The 20,490-nt window shown below is 43.4% G+C and overlaps 1 protein-coding gene across 1 annotated transcript; it reads left to right on the top strand.

Moving 5' to 3' along the window:
• LOC110433314 lies at window positions 376-19,423 on the top strand. The gene is made up of 6 exons (XM_021455152.1): window positions 376-495; window positions 11,058-11,219; window positions 13,644-13,727; window positions 13,878-13,908; window positions 18,938-19,009; window positions 19,098-19,423. The coding sequence occupies exons 1-6, from the start codon at window positions 430-432 to the stop codon at window positions 19,217-19,219; spliced, it is 537 nt and encodes a 178-aa protein (XP_021310827.1). The 5' UTR covers window positions 376-429; the 3' UTR covers window positions 19,220-19,423.

Below are 20,490 nucleotides of genomic sequence, written 5' to 3'. Positions count from 1 at the left end.
TCAAATTAACATCAGTAATATTAACCATTCATAAGTAAAGAAATGACATAGAACAAATAAAGTTGGTGACATTATAAATTACCTTTTCATTAGCCTGCCAAGAAACAGATTATCTCACCACTTGCATGTGACATGTGTGTACCAGTGCCATGTTTGTCCATATACTGTATAGCAGAAGAAGACAGCTGTTTTGACAGCTTTTTATGGGTTGCTTGAAGACTAGTCATTATGCGTTACTAAATACACAAAAATCTTTCGAAATGCTATAATAAATTATATATTAACTTATAGATATATTTAAGGGTGTGCCTTTTAGCTGTATGGTTCCCTTCTTCTTCATATATATTTTGTTCCTTCTCGCTAGGTTTCTTCCTTCTCGCTCCATTCGAAGTAGACTCTTATATTACTACAAATTTCCCTGCTAGAAGGATGTCTCGCATAACAGTGATGCAACAGATCTCAATTTTGCGGCAATCAGGAGGTGAAATTATGCAGGTACGTTAATGAAATCAAGAAGTTACTTATTTTTGCTAGATCTGTGAATGAATTACTTTTCCATAGCTATATCGATTATTTGTTAATGATGCTTGGGACTAGCTTTTCCCCCGGCATCACTCTCTCTGCCCTAGCGAGAGTGTAAGGGATAGCAGTAGGGATTTGGGGAAACTAGGAAGGAGAATGCAGACGTGGGAGGAAGAAGAACAGGAGGTGAGCTCGGAGGAGTTCTTCGTTTCACAAAAGTGAAATTCAGTCTTTACAATGATGTGTTCCCAATTCTCTTCCCTTCTCCTCTTAACGATACAGAGGCCAAGCCTCTTTCACGCGTGCAAGCGTTCTTCAGCGAGCCCAAATGTCTCCTGAGTACTTCGGGTTCGTCTTCCTAGGCCTTGGGCCAATGGGCTGCTCCTTGACTCGTGCCGAGGCTGGGCTCTCTTCATCAACACCAGGCGAAGTACTGACATTCCCTCCTCCTTGGGTCACTGCTTGCCCCCAAGCAGTGGCACGGGGGTTCTCCTGGCGTAAGAGCTTCATAATCCTCCCATGTCGCCAGGTCAGCAGACAAGTTGTTCCACTTGACGAGTACTTGTTGCACCGGGGAGGAACCACGCACCACTGAGCGACTCTTAAGGATTTTCTTTGGAGCCAGGTGCAAAGCAAAGTCAGTTGGAAGAGTTGGAATTACCTGATGAGCAGCCCCAACAGCTTTCTTGAGCTGAGAAACATGAAACACCGGGTGTATAGATGAATGCGTTGGTAACTCCAGTTTGTATGCCACCAGACCCACATGAGCAGATATACGGAAGGGGCCGAAGAAACGAAAAGCCAGCTTTTGATGAGACCTCGGAGCAAGAGATGTCTGCACATAGGGCTGCAATTTGAGGAAAACCAAATCATCCACTTGAAAGGTGCCTTCAGAGCAGAGTTGATCAGCCTGCTTTTTCATCCGTTGTTTGGCCCGGTTTAGATGGAGTTTCAACAATTCATCCATAGCTTGACGACCAGAAGCCCAAGTGATCACCTCAGAATTTTCAGCAGAGAGTGGATCGACCGCCAAAAGACGAGGAGAGTAACCATATAAAGCTTGAAAAGGTGCACGGCCAATAGCAGAGTGAGAGCAGGTATTGTACCAGAATTCAGCAGAAGTCAACCAGTCACACCATTTGTTCGGGCACGCATGAACGAAGCAGCGTAAATAAGTTTCCAAGCACTGATTCAGTCTCTCAGTTTGCCCATCAGATTGCGGATCATAAGCCGTGCTGTGGCAAAGCTTCACGTCGGCCAACTGAAACAGCTCCGACCAAAAATGACTCGTGAAAATTCGGTCACGATCAGATATAATAGAGCTGGGAAGACCATGGAGACGATACACTGTGTTGAAGAATGCTTTGGCAACACTCGCAGCAGTAAATGGGTGACGGAGCGGAATGAAGTGGCCATACTTGGTCAGGAGATCGACAATCACCAGTATACAATTAGAGTTGGACAGAGGTAAACCTTTGATGAAGTCCATAGAAACGACCTGCCAAGCAGACTCTGGCACCGGCAAAGGCTTAAGTAATCTCGGAGCTTTGGTACGTTCATATTTGGACTGCTGGCAAACCGAGCAAGCCTGAATATAATTGTGCACTTCTGTTTTCATACCACGCCAGGCAAAGCACTGCTTGAGTCGCCGAAGTGTGACAGGGATACATGACCGCCCCAGGCACTTGGATGGAATTCAATGATCAAACGGCGCTGCAACGCCGGATCATTGCCAACGGTAACGCAGAATACCAGACTGCAAAGTATAATAGGGCACAACAGTAGCATCCAAAGCCAACTTGGTCAGAATATCCTTAGCATGATTGTCGTCTGTGTAACTAGCCAACACAGCAGAAACTCACGATGGCACCGGATTGCTGATAATAACAGCACAAGTTGCTGGAGGAGCTGGGTGTCGGGACAACACATCGGCAGCTCTGTTGGCAAATCCTGGTTGGTACACTATACGGTATTGAAGACCCAAGAGTTTGGAAAATACCCGTTGTTGCCAGTGCGTGTCCTGGCGTTGATCGGCCAGCTGAGTCAGACTTTTTTGATCTGTGAGTATGACAAATTCCTGGAATTGCAAATATGGACGCCAATGCTGCACAACTAACAAAATTGCCATGAATTCCTTCTCGTAAGTAGACAATCCACGGGACTTCGGACCCAGCGCCTTGCTGAAGAAAGCAAGGGGGTGACCCTCTTGCATGAGAACTGCTCCCACGCCAGCGTCAGAAGCATCCGTTTCAATAGTGAAGGGCTTCTCAAAGTTGGGGAGGCTCCGGTGTCCATATAAATAATGTATGTTTCTTCAGCAAGTTAGTTAGTGGCTTGGACAGAATGCTGAAATGACGCACAAAACGTCTATAATAGCCAGCAAGACCCAGAAAGGAACGGAGCTCTTTGACAGAGACAGGAGTCGGCCATTGAGCGATAGCATCTAACTTTGATGGATCAGTACCCACACCAGCTGCACTGATGACATGCCCGAGATATGAGATGGAGGTCTGAGCAAAGGAACATTTAGATATTTTGAGGTGCCACTGATCTTTGGCTAGTAGTTCAAAAACACACCGCAGATGGTGAAGGTGCTGCTCCAGAGTCTTGCTATATATTAAAACGTCATCGAAGAAGACTATAACAAACTTTCCAAGACATGGACTCAAGGTTGTGTTCATCGCACCTTGAAAAGTACCCGGTGCCCCAGTCAAACCAAAAGACATCACACGGAACTCAAACTGACCGAAGTGAGTTTGGAATGCTGTTTTAAATTCTTCTCCAGGCTTCATCCGGATTTGGTGAAACCCAGCTTGTAAATCCAAGGTGGTGAAATATGCTGCTCCAGACAATTCATCAAGAAATTCTTCAATTGTAGGGACCGGGTATTTTCCTTTGGCAGTAATGGCATTGAGCTGTCGATAATCTACACAGAAACACCAACTAAGATCCTTCTCTTAACCAATAGAACTGGAGAGGCGAAAGCACTCGAGCTTGGTTGAATAATGCCTTGCTGTAGCATATCTGAAACTTGACGCTCAATTTCCGTTTTCAGAATTGGTGCATAACGATATGGACGTATAAAGACGGGTTGAGCTCCAGGAATGAGCGGAATAGAGTGATCACAGTCACGACTGGGAGGAAGCCCGACGGGTGGCTCAAACAAAGCAGCAAATTCTGTCAGAATTTCCTGAATTGCTGGGAGAAGTGGAGCAGGCACTGCAGATTGTTGGACCTGAATCACTGTAAGCTGAATTATAGACCCCACCGGCAAGACAGAATCATCACCATAAATCATCGCTGTGGTACCTTGATATGGTATAGAAATCCACTTCTGTGCCCAGTGAACTTGCATCGGACTAAAACTTGAGAGCCAATCAAAGCCCAAGATCATATATAAGATGATAATGGCAACAGCTTTACATCGGAGGTGAAAGAATAGCCCTGTACTGACCAAACAGCAGCTGGAATGTGAGAATCACACTGCAGCACAGCACCATTCGCCACTTGTACTGAGATGGCTGGAGACAACTGATGCACACCCGACAAGGAATGAGCCACTGCCATACTGGAAAAGTGTGGAAACTGCCTGTGTCAACCAAAATAGACAACGGCACACCCTGAATATCACCAGTGAGAGTCAGAGTCTTTGGGGTGGTACTGGTAACACCCGCAACGACAGCTACAGATAGATGCATCATAATCTGAGAACTTGTCGGAGAAGATGGACCGGCAGCCTCATCCTCATTGTCAGGAAACAGGTCCAAACTCTCTTGCATCAGATGTAATTGGACACAGTCTCTGAACATTTATGTTCACGGCTCCATTTTGCGCCACACCGGATACACAGACCTTGGGCACGGCAGGCGGCTCGTAAGGCTCTAAACTTGTCTTCAGCTGAGGTTTGAGGAGCGTCGGACAACCGCTTAATCTTGCCATCAGCAAGTTTGGGTGGCGGTGGAGGGAAAGCCATGGCACCGGACCATGCCAGCTTGTAAGCAGTTGATGTATCAAAACGCCGCGTAGGCCGCTTGTTGAGTCCCAGCGCCTCCTCCTGTAATTGAGCAAGAACACAAGCAGTATCCAAAGTAGATGGGCGTTGAACAAGAAGAACAGCTTTGATGTCATCACGTAATCCATCAATGAAACACTGAGTATAATAAAGTGGATCAGGGTGTTTGGCATAGGATTTTAGGTCATCCACTAGAGCAACAAATTGATCTATATATTCATTGACAGGGCCGGTTTGCCGGATTTGGAACAAGCGACGCAGCAGCAGCTCGTGCTCATCCCTGGCAAAGCGCAACAGCAGCTGGGAACCAAAGTCAGACCAAGAGATAGCCTCTAGTGGATCTTCTACCGAAGACAGCCAGCGTTTAGCGGAGCCATGCAAATGCATAGTGGCTGCCTGCACCCAAACTGCGGATTCGACACGATAAAGCTCGAAATAATGAACGGCTTGCTTAATCCACAGCTTAGGATGATCCCCCTCAAACCTAGGAAAGTCAAACTTAGGAAGCTTGCCGATATGGCCGCCCCCAGAACCCCCTTGGTCACCCGACTCATAATAATCTCTAGGATGTGGCTGTGGCGGGTATGGTGGTGGTGGACATGGAGGAGGACATGGCAAAGGATGAGGGGAGGAAGGATGGCAACGAAACGTACCCCTTGCCGGGAGGTGGAATCAGAGTGGTGACCACTCCGAATGCACCTTCCCGGTTCCCGATTTCGATGCGGTGCCCATGGGGCCGAGTTGCTGCAGATCCTGCAGGTGGGCGCGGGGCAGCGAGGAAGTCACCGAAGCCGGCAGACTTGAAGTTGGGAGTGACGACTGGCTTGGCATCGTGGATCGACCTGATAGGCTATACGGGGGCCGACGCGGACTTGGTGGCGGGCGCGGTCGCGAACACCCTAGGAGACGCTGACGGGCCATCCACCATCGAGCGTTCCATATAGTTGGAGATCTTGCCAACTTCAAGCTTCAGGGTGGCGAGCTTGTTGACCTCAATACGAAGTTCGTCAATGACGCCGTCGACACCAGGGCGCCATTCGTCGAACACGACGGGAGGAAGATGATGCCGCAGTGGAGTCCAGCTTCTGCTCCAAACCATCGAAATGCTTCTCCTGGGCGGCAAAACACTTGTCAAGCTCAGCTAGCAGCGCCTTCTGGTCGGGACCCATGGCACCACGGCTACGTTGAAGACGGGTATACTGATCGTGGGTGGAAAGGGAGGCAGGATCCAGATCGACGGTGCATGCCACAAACTGCGACTCCGGGATTGGAATTACGGAATCCCCTAATTGAACTGCAGCTCACAGATCAGATTCGGGGTTAGACCAAATAAATCCAGTGGAGTTCTAGCAATCGATGGATTAAGGTGCTCCAGACGATCGATCGAGGCCAAGGACTGGTGCCTCTGATACCACTTGTAAGGGATAGCAGTAGGGATTTGGGGAAACTAGGAAGTAGAATGCAGACGTGGGGAGGAAGAAGAACAGGAGGTGAGCTCGGAGGAGTTCTTCGTTTCAGAAAAGTGAAATTCAGTCTTTACAATGACATGTTCCCAACTCCATTCCCTTCTCCTCTTAACGATACAGAGGCCAAGCCTCTTTCACGTGTGCAAGCGTTCTTCAGCGAGCCCAAATGTTCCCTAAGTACTTCAGGTTCGTCTTCCTGGGCCTTGGACCAGTGGGCTGCTCCTTGACTCGTGCCAAGGCTGGGCTCTCTTCATCAACACCAGGCGAAGTACTGACAGATACCTCAGACCACATGTTCCACATTTGGTGTCTATTTTGACCCAACTCGCTAAGTCACACGAATTCCAGTTCGAGAATTGTTGGCTGCTTCATAACGATTTCAAGAGCCACCCGCACACCTGGTCTGGTTCGCTTTGGTTCCAGCAACAATTTCTCTAGGCGCATGAAGAAGGTGCTGTCTCGTGTGTAAACGCTGGTCCAAAACATGGTGTTCCCCTGACCAGCATGAGTCCGATCTTTGGATCCTCATAAATATAATGCCCTTGATCAATGCCGCCCCCCTCATTAGCCACATTGAAAATGTTCTCCGATCCGTGAGGCTGCTGTGAATCAGTGAATGGGCTTTAGAAAAGCTCCATGACCTCCTCTTTATGGAAGAAATTTTGAATGCTCTCTTATGTGATACAGACACAAATGCTAGCCCTAACCCAGATGAGTTCGGTCTCTCCTTTAATGGGGCAATCTGGCCTTCTGTAAAAAATGATATCACACACCTCATTGAAACCTTCTTCCATGGCAACTTGAATATGGATGGGCTGAATCGCACGTTCCTGGTCCTTCTCCCTAAAAAAGAGGGTGCGGACACTGCAAATGCCTTCAGATCCCTTCAAAATTGCCCCATGAAACTATTCAACAAAGTCCTCACTAACCGCCTTCCGCTGCTCATCCCTACCTTGATAGATGCTAACCAAACTGGGTTTGTTCATGGGCGAAATATCGTTGAGAACTTCGTTTATGTTGCAAACCTCCTGAACTACTGTCATAGACGACGTGCTCCCACTGTGCCACTGTGGCCCTTAAGCTCGATTTCAAGAAGGCCTTCAATTATGTGGACTAGAGTAGCATTGGTGCCATCCTCCCAGGCACGTGGCTTTGATTCCTGATGGAGCTCCGGCATCGACACTAGCAGAACGGGCAGTTCTACTTAACGTGTTCCCTAGTTGTTAGTTCAATTGCCGTCGATGGCTTCAACAAGAGGATCCTATCTCTCCCTATCTATTTATTGTCATGGTGAACGTTTTGCAATGCATGATCATGCGCACACCGGCTCTATGCCACCCAATTGACCTGTCTCCCATGTCCTGTTCTCCAGTATATACAGATGACACCATCATTCTTATGGACGAAGGTATCTATGCCATTAGTACTCTGAGTGACACTCTTAGGTCTTTGTCTTGGGCCATGGATCTTACCATCAACTTCCATAAATCGATGTTCATCCCTATGAACATCGAAGATTCAGGGCCACATCGATGGCAAACATCCTGGGTTGCTGATCTGTTGTCACCTCAGTTCCCACATACCTCGCCTTCCTTTATCCCCATATATATATATAAACCTAGGTTTGTTGACTGCCAACCTTTAATCGCGTCTGATCCCTTGATAGATACCTTGCCGGGTGGCAGTCCAGGCTTCTCAGCTCTGGCTGGAGAGTGGGGCATAAACTTTCCATGCAATGCTTTACATGCTTGCTATGCTACTCCCTAAGGGCTAAGACTGTTAGAGATCTGATTCCTCAAAAAAAGGGCTGTTAGAGATGCCATTGATAGTAGACATTGGGCATTCCTCTAGACTAGGGATGACAATTCGATAAATGCGTGGATCGAATTGCCTCATCACATGGGATCCAGGTTCTGGAAGATCAAAATCATTGTCTTCTGATGAAATTTGTCCACAAACTTCTTGGCTCTGACATTCTCCCATGCAAGTTATGGTTGCTTACACAGGGTGGACATTGATCTAGTTGAGCAGTCATCTGGTTCCTTCCATGCTTAGATCATTTGGGAGGAGCTGCCTCGCTTCAAGTTGCTCACCAAGGTTCATGTTAGCGATGGGCTAACCACCTATTTTTGGCTTGATAATTGGCTTGGACCTAGCTTCATTGCTGATATATACCCCGCCTTGTTCTCAAACTCCAACAAGCCCAACAAAAATGTCTATGAGACTCTCGCTAATGGTCTCACATCCCTCTCGCCGACTTGCAAGACCTGAATCTAGCCCTTGCGGCCTCTCTGACGCTCAGAAATTCTTCTGGACTCACGGTGATGGATGTCTTTCCATCTTTTCTCTAGGCAATGTGCTACTGTCTAATCCAGGCCAACATCCCCAAACTTCCTGTGATTCAATAGATTTAGGGCTACAAGCTTCCTTGCAAGCTCATGGGGGAGACCAGTCCAGCTCTTGGTTGCTTAGTTCGTCTCTAAACCTCCCCGAAGAGGTGGGACTGGACATGATGCCTCTGGTGTTGTGGCAGAACTAGATCACTATGAACCATATGGTCTTTGATGATCTAGATCACCATGAAACTAAGTTGAGAAAGACCTGTCACTTCAAGAGCAAGAAGTGGTTTTGGTTTAGCTGTGGAAGGACTTCTTCCAATCACGAGTAAGGCCCTGTTTAGTTTCCTACCTAAAATGTTTTTCAACCATCCCATCGAATCTTTGGACACATGTATGGAACATTAAATGTACATAAAAAAATAAACTAATTACACAGTTTGGTTAAAAATCACGAGACGAACCTTTTAAGCCTAGTTACTCTATGATTAGCCTTAAGTGCTACAGTAACCCACATGTGCTAATGATAGATTAATTATACTTAATAGATTTGTCTTGCAGTTTCCTGACTAGCTATGTAATTTATTTTTTTATTAGTTTCTAAAAACCCCTCCCGACATCCTTCCGACATATCCGATGTGACACCTAAAAAATTTTCATCTCCAATCTAAACAGGGCCTAACTCTTTATTTTCTTGATCAGAGTGACTCTTTATTTTCTTGATCTTTTTTCTTCTGCCTCTCTTTATTTTTTATTCCCATGCCCTCTCACTCTCCCCGGCATGCCACAAATGATTGTTGTATTCAAGGCCGAAGCCATGATAAATGGTTGCTAAGCTCGGTGCTCAAAGTTACCTCTTATATGGTCCCTCTAATATAATACCATGCATAACATCGAATATAACAATAATAACTACAAATTATGAAATAATTTTTACAAATCACAACAGTAGTTACCTCTTATAGTGCCCTCGATTGCTACCACCCGCCATCCTGTGAAAGCAAACTATCATCCTTCTTCCATGAAGCATATGATACAATTATTCAAAAATCCATCTCATATAGTTTCTCAGTATTACAAATTCATCATTCTTCTCACCTTGGCCCTTGTTGCACTACCAGATTCAGATGCTTTGCCTAGTGCCAAAGACACACGGCAAAGGCACTAAAACACTCGGCAAAGGCTTTATCGAGTGTTGCACTCGGCAAAGCCTAGACGGCAAAAAAATATCGGCAGAGAAAACTTTGCCAAGTGTTTTTCGTTGAGCGCTCGGCAAAATATTTTCCAAGTGGCGTTGTGACCCTTGGCAAAAAAAGTGACACAAACGTAGACCAAACAGTTAATGGAGACTTTGCCGAGTGCTAACACGGCGAGACACTCGGCAATCAGAAATTCTTTGCCGAGTGTCCCGCTTGCAGGAACTAGGCAAAGAAATTTATTTTTTTTCCTGAAATTCTTTGCCGAGTGCCTTAGATGGGGCACTAGGCAAAGATTTTTTTTAGAAATTCTTTGCCGAGTGTATTTGCTCTTGCACTAGGCAAAGCCGATATCTATGCCGAGTGTCTTTGCTCTTGCACTAGGCAAAGCCTATGTCTTTGTCGAGTGTCTTTGCTCTTGCACTAGGCAAAGCCTACATCTTTGCCAAGTGCCTTGGTTGCTGCAAAGGCCGGGATTCCGGTAGTGTTGCAATCTCTGAACAAGTAACAATATAAACAAAACCACCTATCGCCCTTTTCAGCATACTCTAGTCTATCATATTTAGAGAACCATTCATGTTGACACCATCGTGGAAAGCCTACTAACATCATCCTTGGAAACATAAAACTAGGTGGTGGTTTACAAGGACCTCTAATCAAATATTTTCGTCTTATGTCATTTTGCAGCTTTTCACCTATTTAATTAGATATAAAACCAGGTGAGCTTACAAGGAAGCTCAACAAACTTACCTCCTCTCATTATATCTGCAAGTGCGCTGAATAGTACTACAATAATGATTTTAGGAGATAAACTTTTCTATTAGCAGAGGAGGTCAAAATATGTTGCTGCCTCTCAAAATAAATGCTAAATTTCAGAGGCAGACATTTCATTTAAGGATACAGCCAAGAAATGACCACCCAAAAATGCACAACTGCCCCCAACAATGCTGACTTACTAGATGGAGTGTCGTCCTCTGAGCACCAAAATTATATAAATAGCCTAACATCTTTGGCACCTGCAACACCGTAAATCCAACATTTGGAACTTTTCTAGAAATTACCATACACTTCATGGTCATTTTTATCTATACACAACCAAAACTCCAGTTGTAGCATCCATGAGTTTATTAAATGGATGATACTCTATGAAATATGTGATGGAACACTTGTAAACAGATGCACGTAATTTCTGATAATACTATATGAGGCACAGGAGTTTTCAAGTTGTCTAAAAAAACCTCATATGGTGTAGTCAATGTTTTCCTAAACGCTAAACGGTAAACAGTCGGTCACCTGCCGTTTAGCCATTATTCGGGCTAAACAGTCCATTAAACGGGCTAAACGGTCAATTAAACGGACTAAACAGATGATTAAACGGAAACGGTGTATCATTGTGTAGCGTTTACACGGCGTTTAAACGGTCTAAACGGCCGTTTAGGCGAACAGTGGGTGTAGTAGTATATGTCGCACTTGTTCAGCTTTTTTATCTCTGTTGTATCCTTCTCATTTGACATGTATTGTACAGAACATGAATACAAGTGATACACCACTCGATATTGAGCCCTTGACTACAGCGGATCCGGGGGAACATGTTGTCTGCACGCCAAGACAAATTCTGTTGCATCCAGCATATCATGGTGGATGGAAGGTGCTTCGCAGCTGCAGGGAAGATGGAAGGATTGATTTAGTAATGACTCATTCCTTCCTTAGTTTTTTCGTTATACTATCAATTTCTGTTTTATATGAAATATTTTCCATGTTTTGATATCTGTTTGATGTTTTATGTCATCTCTCCTTACCTACTAGTGTAAAAAAGAAATGATTTATTTATGAATGTCTCCAAATGGAATGTGGGGTTATTATAATTTGTTTTTGCAATTATGGAATTATTTACTCAACATTGATTTAGTAACATCATCATATTTGACACTTCAAAAAGTTTATATGAAATTTATTGTCTAGTAACTGTATATTATTTCTTACCGGGATGTAACTTTCTTCACTGTAAAATCTAGTAATATACACTCAAAAGCTGTGCCCCAGGTCATTGCTGATTCAAGTTTGCTAGATTCTATAAACAAAAATATATCTTTTCGTGTTAACATGAGGTCCGCCAACAAATCAACTTGACAATGGAAAAAAAACCAAAGGTAGGATTATACTAATCTAATGTCATTGGTCTTTCTGATATCTTGTTTGCTTAGTCAGATTTATATTATCACTATATTCTAACAATCAGCAAAGCATGATTATGATGGTATCAACTAAATATGTTCATACTTCATCAAATGCTTTAAAAACTAATATGTTTCTCCTGCAAAGAGGCACATATAATTAATTCCTGACACTTAAGAGTGGTCAACCAATTTATCTTGTTCATATGGAGAGAAAAGAAAGGCTCTCAGTCTCTTTTTTCAGCATTGAGAAAGTGTTGTTCCTGCCTATATAACATCAAATCAGTTCTCGACATACAATAATCCAACCTTATGTATACATTTTCATCACTGCCAATCAACCAATGCAACTCCAGTGCACTTATTATCCCAAAAACTGAGACCTCTAAGGAACTCCACCCATGCATCACCTACTACACATATATCCCTTTGTAGTTAACTCTGAATGTCAGTGGTGCAGCTTCGACTTTGCCCTGACGGGTCACCTTCCACATGCCAGCTATGATAGCACAGGCACCCTAGCCTCCATGCCATCAACTTTATCTAAAAAATTACCTCCACAAAACTAGCATCATCCCTGGCCTATTCACTTATGTAGGTATTTGATTTTATCAGAGCTTAGAGAGATTTGTGTTCATGTTTAACGAGTTTATATTGCAACGACCACCATTGCTAAAAAGTCACCATCTCATCTAGCCTATGATTAGTAGTTACCATCCTGTTCCAATGCTTGAAATGATTTTGGGCATATATGTTGGAATTTGTCAGGCTATATAACCTTTTCTTTGGATCTATCAAAATACAATTTGCTGATTGATCTATCCATATTCAGATTGGTGTGTGCACAACCTGAACCCTTTTTTAGACAATGGATGAAATTTTGGTTTGTCCTCTTCCTAGGATGCATTAGATGAAACTGATTACAACTACCTGCATATGTCCAAAGTTACATGTGAACTAAAACATTACAATCACTAGAAAAATAATAAAAAGAGTAGAATCAAAGCTAAAGCCATCCTCACTCCATCAGCCAGTTGATTGAAACTATGACCATGAAACCAACATGCCACCACTTGATAGACAAAAGACCATTGCCCACAGCTATACCAGAACTGAGATATCCTGCCAATTTCTAAGGTGATGCCTCCAAGGAGGAGTGTTACACCACTATGCTGACATCACCTATTCTAGCATGGACTAGGTGCTTACCAAGAACCCAAGATGCAAGATGGAAGACATGATATGTGCCTCCAAGGAAGAAGTTGGTGCCTAAGGACAAAAGAACTGGACTTTAAATCCTTGCTTTCAGTATCCATTTATTTTGTAACATCTATTTGGAACAGAGATGCTACCATATTGGTCTAACCAATTTTCACAATTCCTTTGTGTCTTCTTGTTCCTGAGCTACACATATTTTTATTGTTTTCATCCATTGTCTTGACTAATTACTGTGAAAACCCTCTACTATGGTGCATTCATGGTGAATCTTACTAACATTTGTTCCCTGTGATTGTGGTCCTATTACTGAGATCTCTGGTATAATTATTGATGTTATGTTTTAGCCATGCTATTTTACTAGGTAGTCTGATTATGAAAAGGGCACCGACAAGTTTAAATTTTGACATTGTCTCACCAAGCTATTTTATTATTACCACAAACAGACATTACATGTGAATATATTTTGTCCAATCTTTCTATTCTGCTTATATATATACATATACAAATTTGAAAATGACTACAAAACATGAGAATACAATAATTAAGTTGCTCCTTTAAAGGATGTCCAGTAATGGAATATTATTAATCATGTGTGGAGGGATTAAAACATTATGTAAGAACAATGCCCACTATTCTATGGTCATATTAACCACAGTGTTGTCAGACTATTTTTAGACAACTCCATCTTCTTAACTATTGTATATGTTTCTATTTTGTAGACATACAAGCATAACACGCATGGCAGATTTCGCTCCAAAAAACAAGTTCTTAATTATCTCGATTGTCTGTTGGAAAAACAAAAGGTATAAGTTCTCTGAACAAACTAAACCATCCATATATAGTTTACTCCTTAGAACTATATATGTTGGCATTACCATGTGTCTATCTTTGGAGCTTTTCCTTTTGTTAAATTAATTGACACTACATATGTTCAAATTTATTTGTCCTTGCAGGAGTCAGCTGATCCGGCTAAACAGTGTTCTGGTATGCAATTAAACTATTTTGAAATTTCATTCATTCTTCGCTCCATGTATATATAGAATAATATATTGTCTGCAATATCTTACACCATTGGTGTAAGTAATATATTATCATCTCAGATAAAATATGATGGGCTTTCATAAATTATTTCTATGATGATTATATATGTGTGTACGTGTGAAAGAACATTTTTAACTACCAGATAACCCTACAGAAGATTAACTATGGCCAACATAGAATGTATGTGGATATGTGATTCCCTGTGGTCATAATTTCTGAATAATGCAGTACTAATGGGATACAAGCTCTTAGGTATCATCCTAGTGATGGCCAACATAGAATTTTAAATTTCAATTATATTCTAGTACATACTTTTTTTTGAATTTAACTAGGTGGTTTCAGAAATGGGTGATTGGATACAAGCTCTTAGATACCATCATGTCGGTGTTTCGTCCACCGACTAGTGAATTTGTATGAATGTCGTGCTGCTCCAGGAAAACAATGCTCGTGGGTGCAGACAGACTGCAACGTCTTGACATGAATCTACGGCACCGTCTCCAATGACCTGTAGGAGTCGCTGATGCTACAACAGATCTCTGCTCGTGGTGCCTGGTGCAATCTCAAAGATGAGTTCCTTGGCCAAAGAGAGTCCCACGTGCTCCTCCTCAAGACACAATTTTGCAACTTCCGTCAAGGCTCCATGAACATCACCAACTACTGCTGCCGCCTCGAATGCTTGGCCACCTCCCTAACCGAGTTTGGTGACCGATTGGTGATCAGTAGATGGTCATCATGCTCCTCTGTGGCCTGAATGGTCAATTCCACCACAAGGTGTCCATCCTCAAGATGCATCGCCCATTTCTGATGTTTGTGGAGGCTCAAACTCATCTCCTCCTAGAGGAGATCGAGCACAAGGCACGGCCATCATCACCACCCTCGGCCCTTGTCACCCCGGTGCCTCGCTCGCTAATGACCTCTGCGATTGTGATGAAGAGGTAGGATTAGGATCCCCTTGGTGAAGCTTTGTTCCCCTACACATGATCCAATCACCGAGAAGATTGTTGATTATCAGAGGTGAGAAGATTGAGCACCCAAGCACACCAGGAGTCAGAGAAACCATGGTTGAATTGACATGATCAACACTAGATTGATACTATTAGCATAATGTAATTATAGTAGGTTCTCCCTTAATTATGGCTATAATCTCGTGCCTATGCAGTTGGCTTGCATGCTACTCTGGCTCCTTTATGTACCTCTGTACAAGATATGGAATCCAATCAATTGTTCCAATCACTCTTACATGGTATCATTCATGGTTACGATCTACTACACTTCTGCACCAAAGCTTGCCACCGATCCAATCGCCCCGCCTCATCCCTGAATCTGATGCCATCACCAATCCAATTGCTAGTCTCCTACAATGCAACCACCAGTTCGATGTGTTGCCCTTTCTTTCCTGATGCCAGATGATGATGCTGCCATGGCCATGTAATTAGACTACAAGGGATTGATAGCATAATGTAATTATATTAGGTTCTCTCTTAATTGTAGTTGTAATCTTGTGCCTGTGTGGTTGGCTTGCATGCCACCCTGGCTGCCTATATTTTCCTCTATACAAGACATGGAATACAATCAATCATTCCAATGTCTCTTACAAATCCTCGCCTATGAGCAAGCGAATGAGTGGCTATAAGAAGATGGTTAGGATGTTGGATATGGCTTTGATGATGTAGTTCTGAAGAGAGATGGGACCAAAATCAGAAGGGGTACGAACATGGTCTTTCTTTGGAATGAGAATAATGAATGAGTGATTGATATGTTCTAGCTCAGCACTATGGGAGTGGAAAGCCTGCTTTAAGATAGAAAAAATGGTGGGAGAGACATGCCCAACAAACTTGTAGAAAGATGACTGATAAACATTGAGTCCTAGGCTAGTGAGGTGCATTTGCGAAATGTCAAAGGAGATATCAGAAAAAGGGTGAATAGGGCATGTTGGTGTAAATGAAATTCAAATTGAAGTGCCAAACAGGTGTGCGTGCGGTGCCAAGGAGGTATGTGAAGAAGTTGAGAATATTTTGCACTTTTTGTACATGCATAATGACCGCACATCCATCATGCTCAAGGTCCAGAATATTATTCCTCCATAGGCACTGAGTGGCACAAGCATGGAAATATTTGGTGTTTTAATCACACTCAAGCTTGGCACACACTTTTGTCCTTTTCTTCCAATGGAGGAGCTTTCTTAAAAAGTACAAGCTAAGACTTCACTACAACAGATCAAGGAAAGAGTTCAGAGGTGGTGAGTAGGCAGATTTCTTCCATGGCATCAAGTAAGCGGAGGTCAAGTTTGCAATCATTATCCCACTAGGAGCAAGAACAATAGTGTTTTAGCCAACCGTTGGTAGCCGCCCTTGTGCGCTTAAGTCAACAGATAATAGTAGCATGGGGTGGGTAGGAGGTGAGGAAAGTGCCAGGCCTTCGTGATGGAATCAATGAAGAAAGGGTGTTGCATCAAATAATTTCCGAAATAGTAAAAGATGGATTTTGGGGTAGTAGTGGAGATTTCTATTTTGAGAAGGACATGATCAGATGTGGTACGAGTGCACAAGGGCATTGTCTACAACTTATGAACTAAACATTAACAACCACATAAGGACAGATAAAATGGAGTGTGTGGCTTTCAAGGTTGGGTATCTTCAAAGTTGGGGCTTTCTTCTCTATAATCCTCTTAATGCGTGCCTCAGCTTATGAGCGCTATCAAATGCAAGCTTGCAACAAGCACAACATTTACAAAGGTGCATGTTCTCTTGGTCATCCTTAGACCCAACACCGAATGAGAAGTCTGACACTACCATTTCTAGCAAAGTGTGGCTCGTTGTGGCTGTGATGCTAGGCTTGCCACCTACGCTGGTGTAGAGACACGGCTCCTCTAGGGGCAGTGGAGATGGTGCCTATAGCGGCTCTTGCACAGTTCTATCAGAGATAAGCACTTGACTCAGTTTTGGGCATGATTAACCACAAATAACATCAAAAGGCACAATCAACTTATTGAAAGGACACTTTCTTCATGAAACTTAGAGTCAACCTTTTCATACTAGATGTCTAGGTGAAGGTAGCACCCATCACCAGCGTCATAAAGGAGGCATCATCCGTAAACACATTAGCTCTAGAACCTACCCCAGATGCACCACCAGTCCATTGGATGTTAATGAACTATGTTGTCCTGGCATTAGCATCCTACATGGCAGCTACCATTAAAAACTCGACAGTAGCATAGTCACATAAGCTTTGGGCAAATACACTTACTATTTTGCTGAGATGGTTTTCTTCCTCTCTTGGAGCTTTTTAGATGCCCCATGACCTGCAATAAACAAGACATTGAACAAGATCAAGCGCTGACCAACAACTTATGCAGTTACTCGAAAATTTGTCTTACCCATTCTTGAAGTCCTACTATAGCAGGCCATCTTTGGAGTCACCTTGCCTTGCCTCATGGATAGGTCTAGACTTAAGGGGTGCTTTTTACTTGCATCTTCATCTCTACTTACCTCACCTATTGGTCTAGGGTAGCTGACTAAGTTGACAACAACAACGCTTCCTCCTAGCATCTGTCTACCCAAGTCGGATGACTAGGCTCACTCAAGCCAAGTAGTTGATCGACAATGGACAGACATTGAACTACACATGCATGGGACTACTAGATACGGTACCATCCATATGTCACAAGCATTCTTCTAGCTACAACCACATGCCATTCTATTCTCCATGGGACTAACCTCCTCCTAGTCCCTATCACAAGAATCCTTCTAGTTGCAAGCAAGATTACAAGCATAGCTAGCTACTTTTGGAGGCTCCAACATCTTAGCCACTATCATATTTGAAGAACTATTACCTAAGTCTTACAACACTACAACTGCTGGTGCAGTGGATACATCTCATCAAGGGATATTTATAGAATGATATACACATACCCGGAACCGGGTCCACGAGTCCATTGTGGGTTGAGATAAGGATTCACATGTGGACTGCATGTGTCATGTTATTAACAAAGGACAAGATTCTCTACACCCATGTGACTCTATAGTACACTATGGGTCAGTCAAGGACATAGTCAGTCCTATTTTGCATGTGATTCTAGCACTTGGCTCGGGGGCTTGCTTTTAGTACACACTTCAAATTATTTCTCTAGGTTTACAGTCACTGATATCAACAACTACGGATAGACTGCATCCTCGAGGATGTCTACAAAGGCCCTACAATCAACTATTGAGTAGTTAGATCTCGACTCTAGGGCTATAGAATACATATTCTTAGAGAATGCATCCAAATTTCTTCAAAAGGAATTGCAAACAAGACCCTCCAACTCTTTATGCTAAATAGTAAGAGGCTAAGGGGCTACACTTCCAAGATTATTAGAAGGGCACCTCATAACTACTCTTAGAAGAAACTCAAATACTACTTGTTCCTACTTGGCAAGACCTGGTGATTCAAGAAGTCTTCCAAGATCAACGATAAAATGCTCGAGCGCTTGATGGACTAGGATCCTAAGGGTTCCCTACATGGTCAACTACCTGATATGGGCCTGGGCCGGCCCATGGTCTTCGTGAGGACATGAGACAAGGTGTCATGTACTCCATGACATGAAGGACTGACCTACTCGGATTACTAGGAAAGTTAATTTCTGCAATAGAACTAGGACTCTTCTGTCATAAACGACTAGGACTTGATCAATGCACGACTTTATAAAGAGAGGCAGGGCGCACCCCCTTGTACATATCAATCAAATCATACCAACCCAACGCAAAGGCACCACACTTAACTAGACTAGGGTATTACACTACTCAACAACTTGAACAAGTATAAATCATTGTATCTTGCATTTACCATTGAGTTTAGCATACACCGAAGCCCACTAGCCACTGTCCCGGATAATCCCATGACGTGTCTCCGGTCATCAAACATTGACACTTTTCTTCCTTTGCTGACTTTTAAATTTTAATAACTATTGACTGACTTGAATTGTGCCTTGCAGGTGTTTCCCAGGCTCTGTCTTTCCAACCATACCAGCAGGGACACCCATCTACTTCAAGCTCGTACTCCTTTGGTATATATCTCATTTTCTTTTTACCTTTAGACGTCGAGAATCAAGACAATCAAAACCATATTATACTCATGGTAAACTTATTTTGCAGGCGTGCCTTCCCTGAAGCCTAGTTCAACAATCTACCCACCATCATACTACTACAAGGCACCCCCGCCACCGCACTTTCAGCAGCAGCTGCTGCCCCAGCAGTCTCCATCTCGCGAGCAGTAGGTGTCGCCTTCTAGCCGTTGTTGTTGTCCCAGCTTATCAGTTGTGGTCCTGATCATCTCATGAGAAAGAGATACACTTTGGTTGGTCTTTTGCCTCGTGGGATGTACGGGGGCTTAATACTTTGTTGTGATGCACTTGATACTTCAGTCTACTTGTGGGTCATCCATTGAGATGATGGTCTGGTACTATGGTTTAAAACTTTTAGTTGACTCATTATGGGTTAATAAGTTGGACCTCTATATCATGATTTGGTGCTTAGCTACTTGGCTGGACGAAGGCTTTCAGTTTCTGTCCACAGGGCATTTGTTTTTACCTCGCTTCTACAATTTGGTGAGCTGGGGTTGCCGTTTGATTTGCCGTGGCGGCTTGTGTGAGCTTGTCCTTCTCCTGATGTGCCCTTTGCAGCTCCATTTGGATTTGTTGTAACTGTTGCTCAGTCATCGTGGGTGTCTCTGAAAGTTTGCTAGTGGTGGGATATCAATCTACGTCCAGTCAAAAGTATAACATTTGAGTAGTGTTGCCTCTTTAATCTGTCGAATCTTACCCAGTTACCATCAATCCGTACAATAATATTGCTAGACCTGTTGAGTATAGTTATACTGCATCGTCTAGTAGCTGTTTTTCTTACACAGGTTATGGATCTGAGAATCATATGCGAAAGCCTATACCATCACCCAAGAAACTTCTATACCCCTCTTCTCTCTTTTTGTTTTGTTTTATTTTGATTGCCTAGCAACAGCAAATTAAAGGCGCAGGCAAGCACTCGTTGCAGGCTCGCGTCGCGTGGCCCAGTTTCGCCCATGTATCAGCCGCCCAAGGGCTTCCTGCCTCCTTTCGCTCTGTCTACCAGTGACAGTGCCAGATTTCCCTAGTAATCCCCATGTCGTGCTGGTGGCTGGTGGCTGGCATGGCAACTGGCATTGGCTCCTTCATACAGCCGGACGGGTAAAGCAGGCAAAGCAAGCATTGCAGTGATTAGGCTTGGTACATACTCCAGCCCCTGAGTCTTTATTTTGCCAAATCACCATTGAAGGCAAGGTTATTATTGCTCCACAGATCATTGGAAGATGATCCCTTTTTTAATGTACCTATTTTATATTCATTGATATATAATATGTCTATGCCCATGTACGCCTGTATAAGACGGCACTAAAATACAGTGTCTGAAAATAAGTTTATCTTTATGTTTGCCAGAACAGGATATATATTATGTTTGCAATTTGCTAAAGTTTGATCTGGCATGATGGATTTTATGCCCGAATGCTAATTTG

Source organism: Sorghum bicolor, chromosome 3 (genome assembly GCF_000003195.3).
Source record: "Sorghum bicolor cultivar BTx623 chromosome 3, Sorghum_bicolor_NCBIv3, whole genome shotgun sequence".
NCBI lineage: Eukaryota > Viridiplantae > Streptophyta > Magnoliopsida > Poales > Poaceae > Sorghum > Sorghum bicolor.
The sequence above is the reverse complement of the archived record's forward strand: the minus strand, read 5'-3'. Positions and strand labels throughout refer to the sequence as shown.

Bases quoted from the DNA above. Each gene is read 5' to 3' on its own strand.
- LOC110433314 (XM_021455152.1), top strand. From the start codon at position 430: ATGTCTCGCATAACAGTGATGCAACAGATCTCAATTTTGCGGCAATCA. The intron at 11,220-13,643 runs GTAATGACTCAT...TCTATTTTGTAG, and splicing joins AAGATGGAAGGATTGATTTA to ACATACAAGCATAACACGCA. The intron at 13,909-18,937 runs GTATGCAATTAA...TGTGCCTTGCAG, and splicing joins TCCGGCTAAACAGTGTTCTG to GTGTTTCCCAGGCTCTGTCT.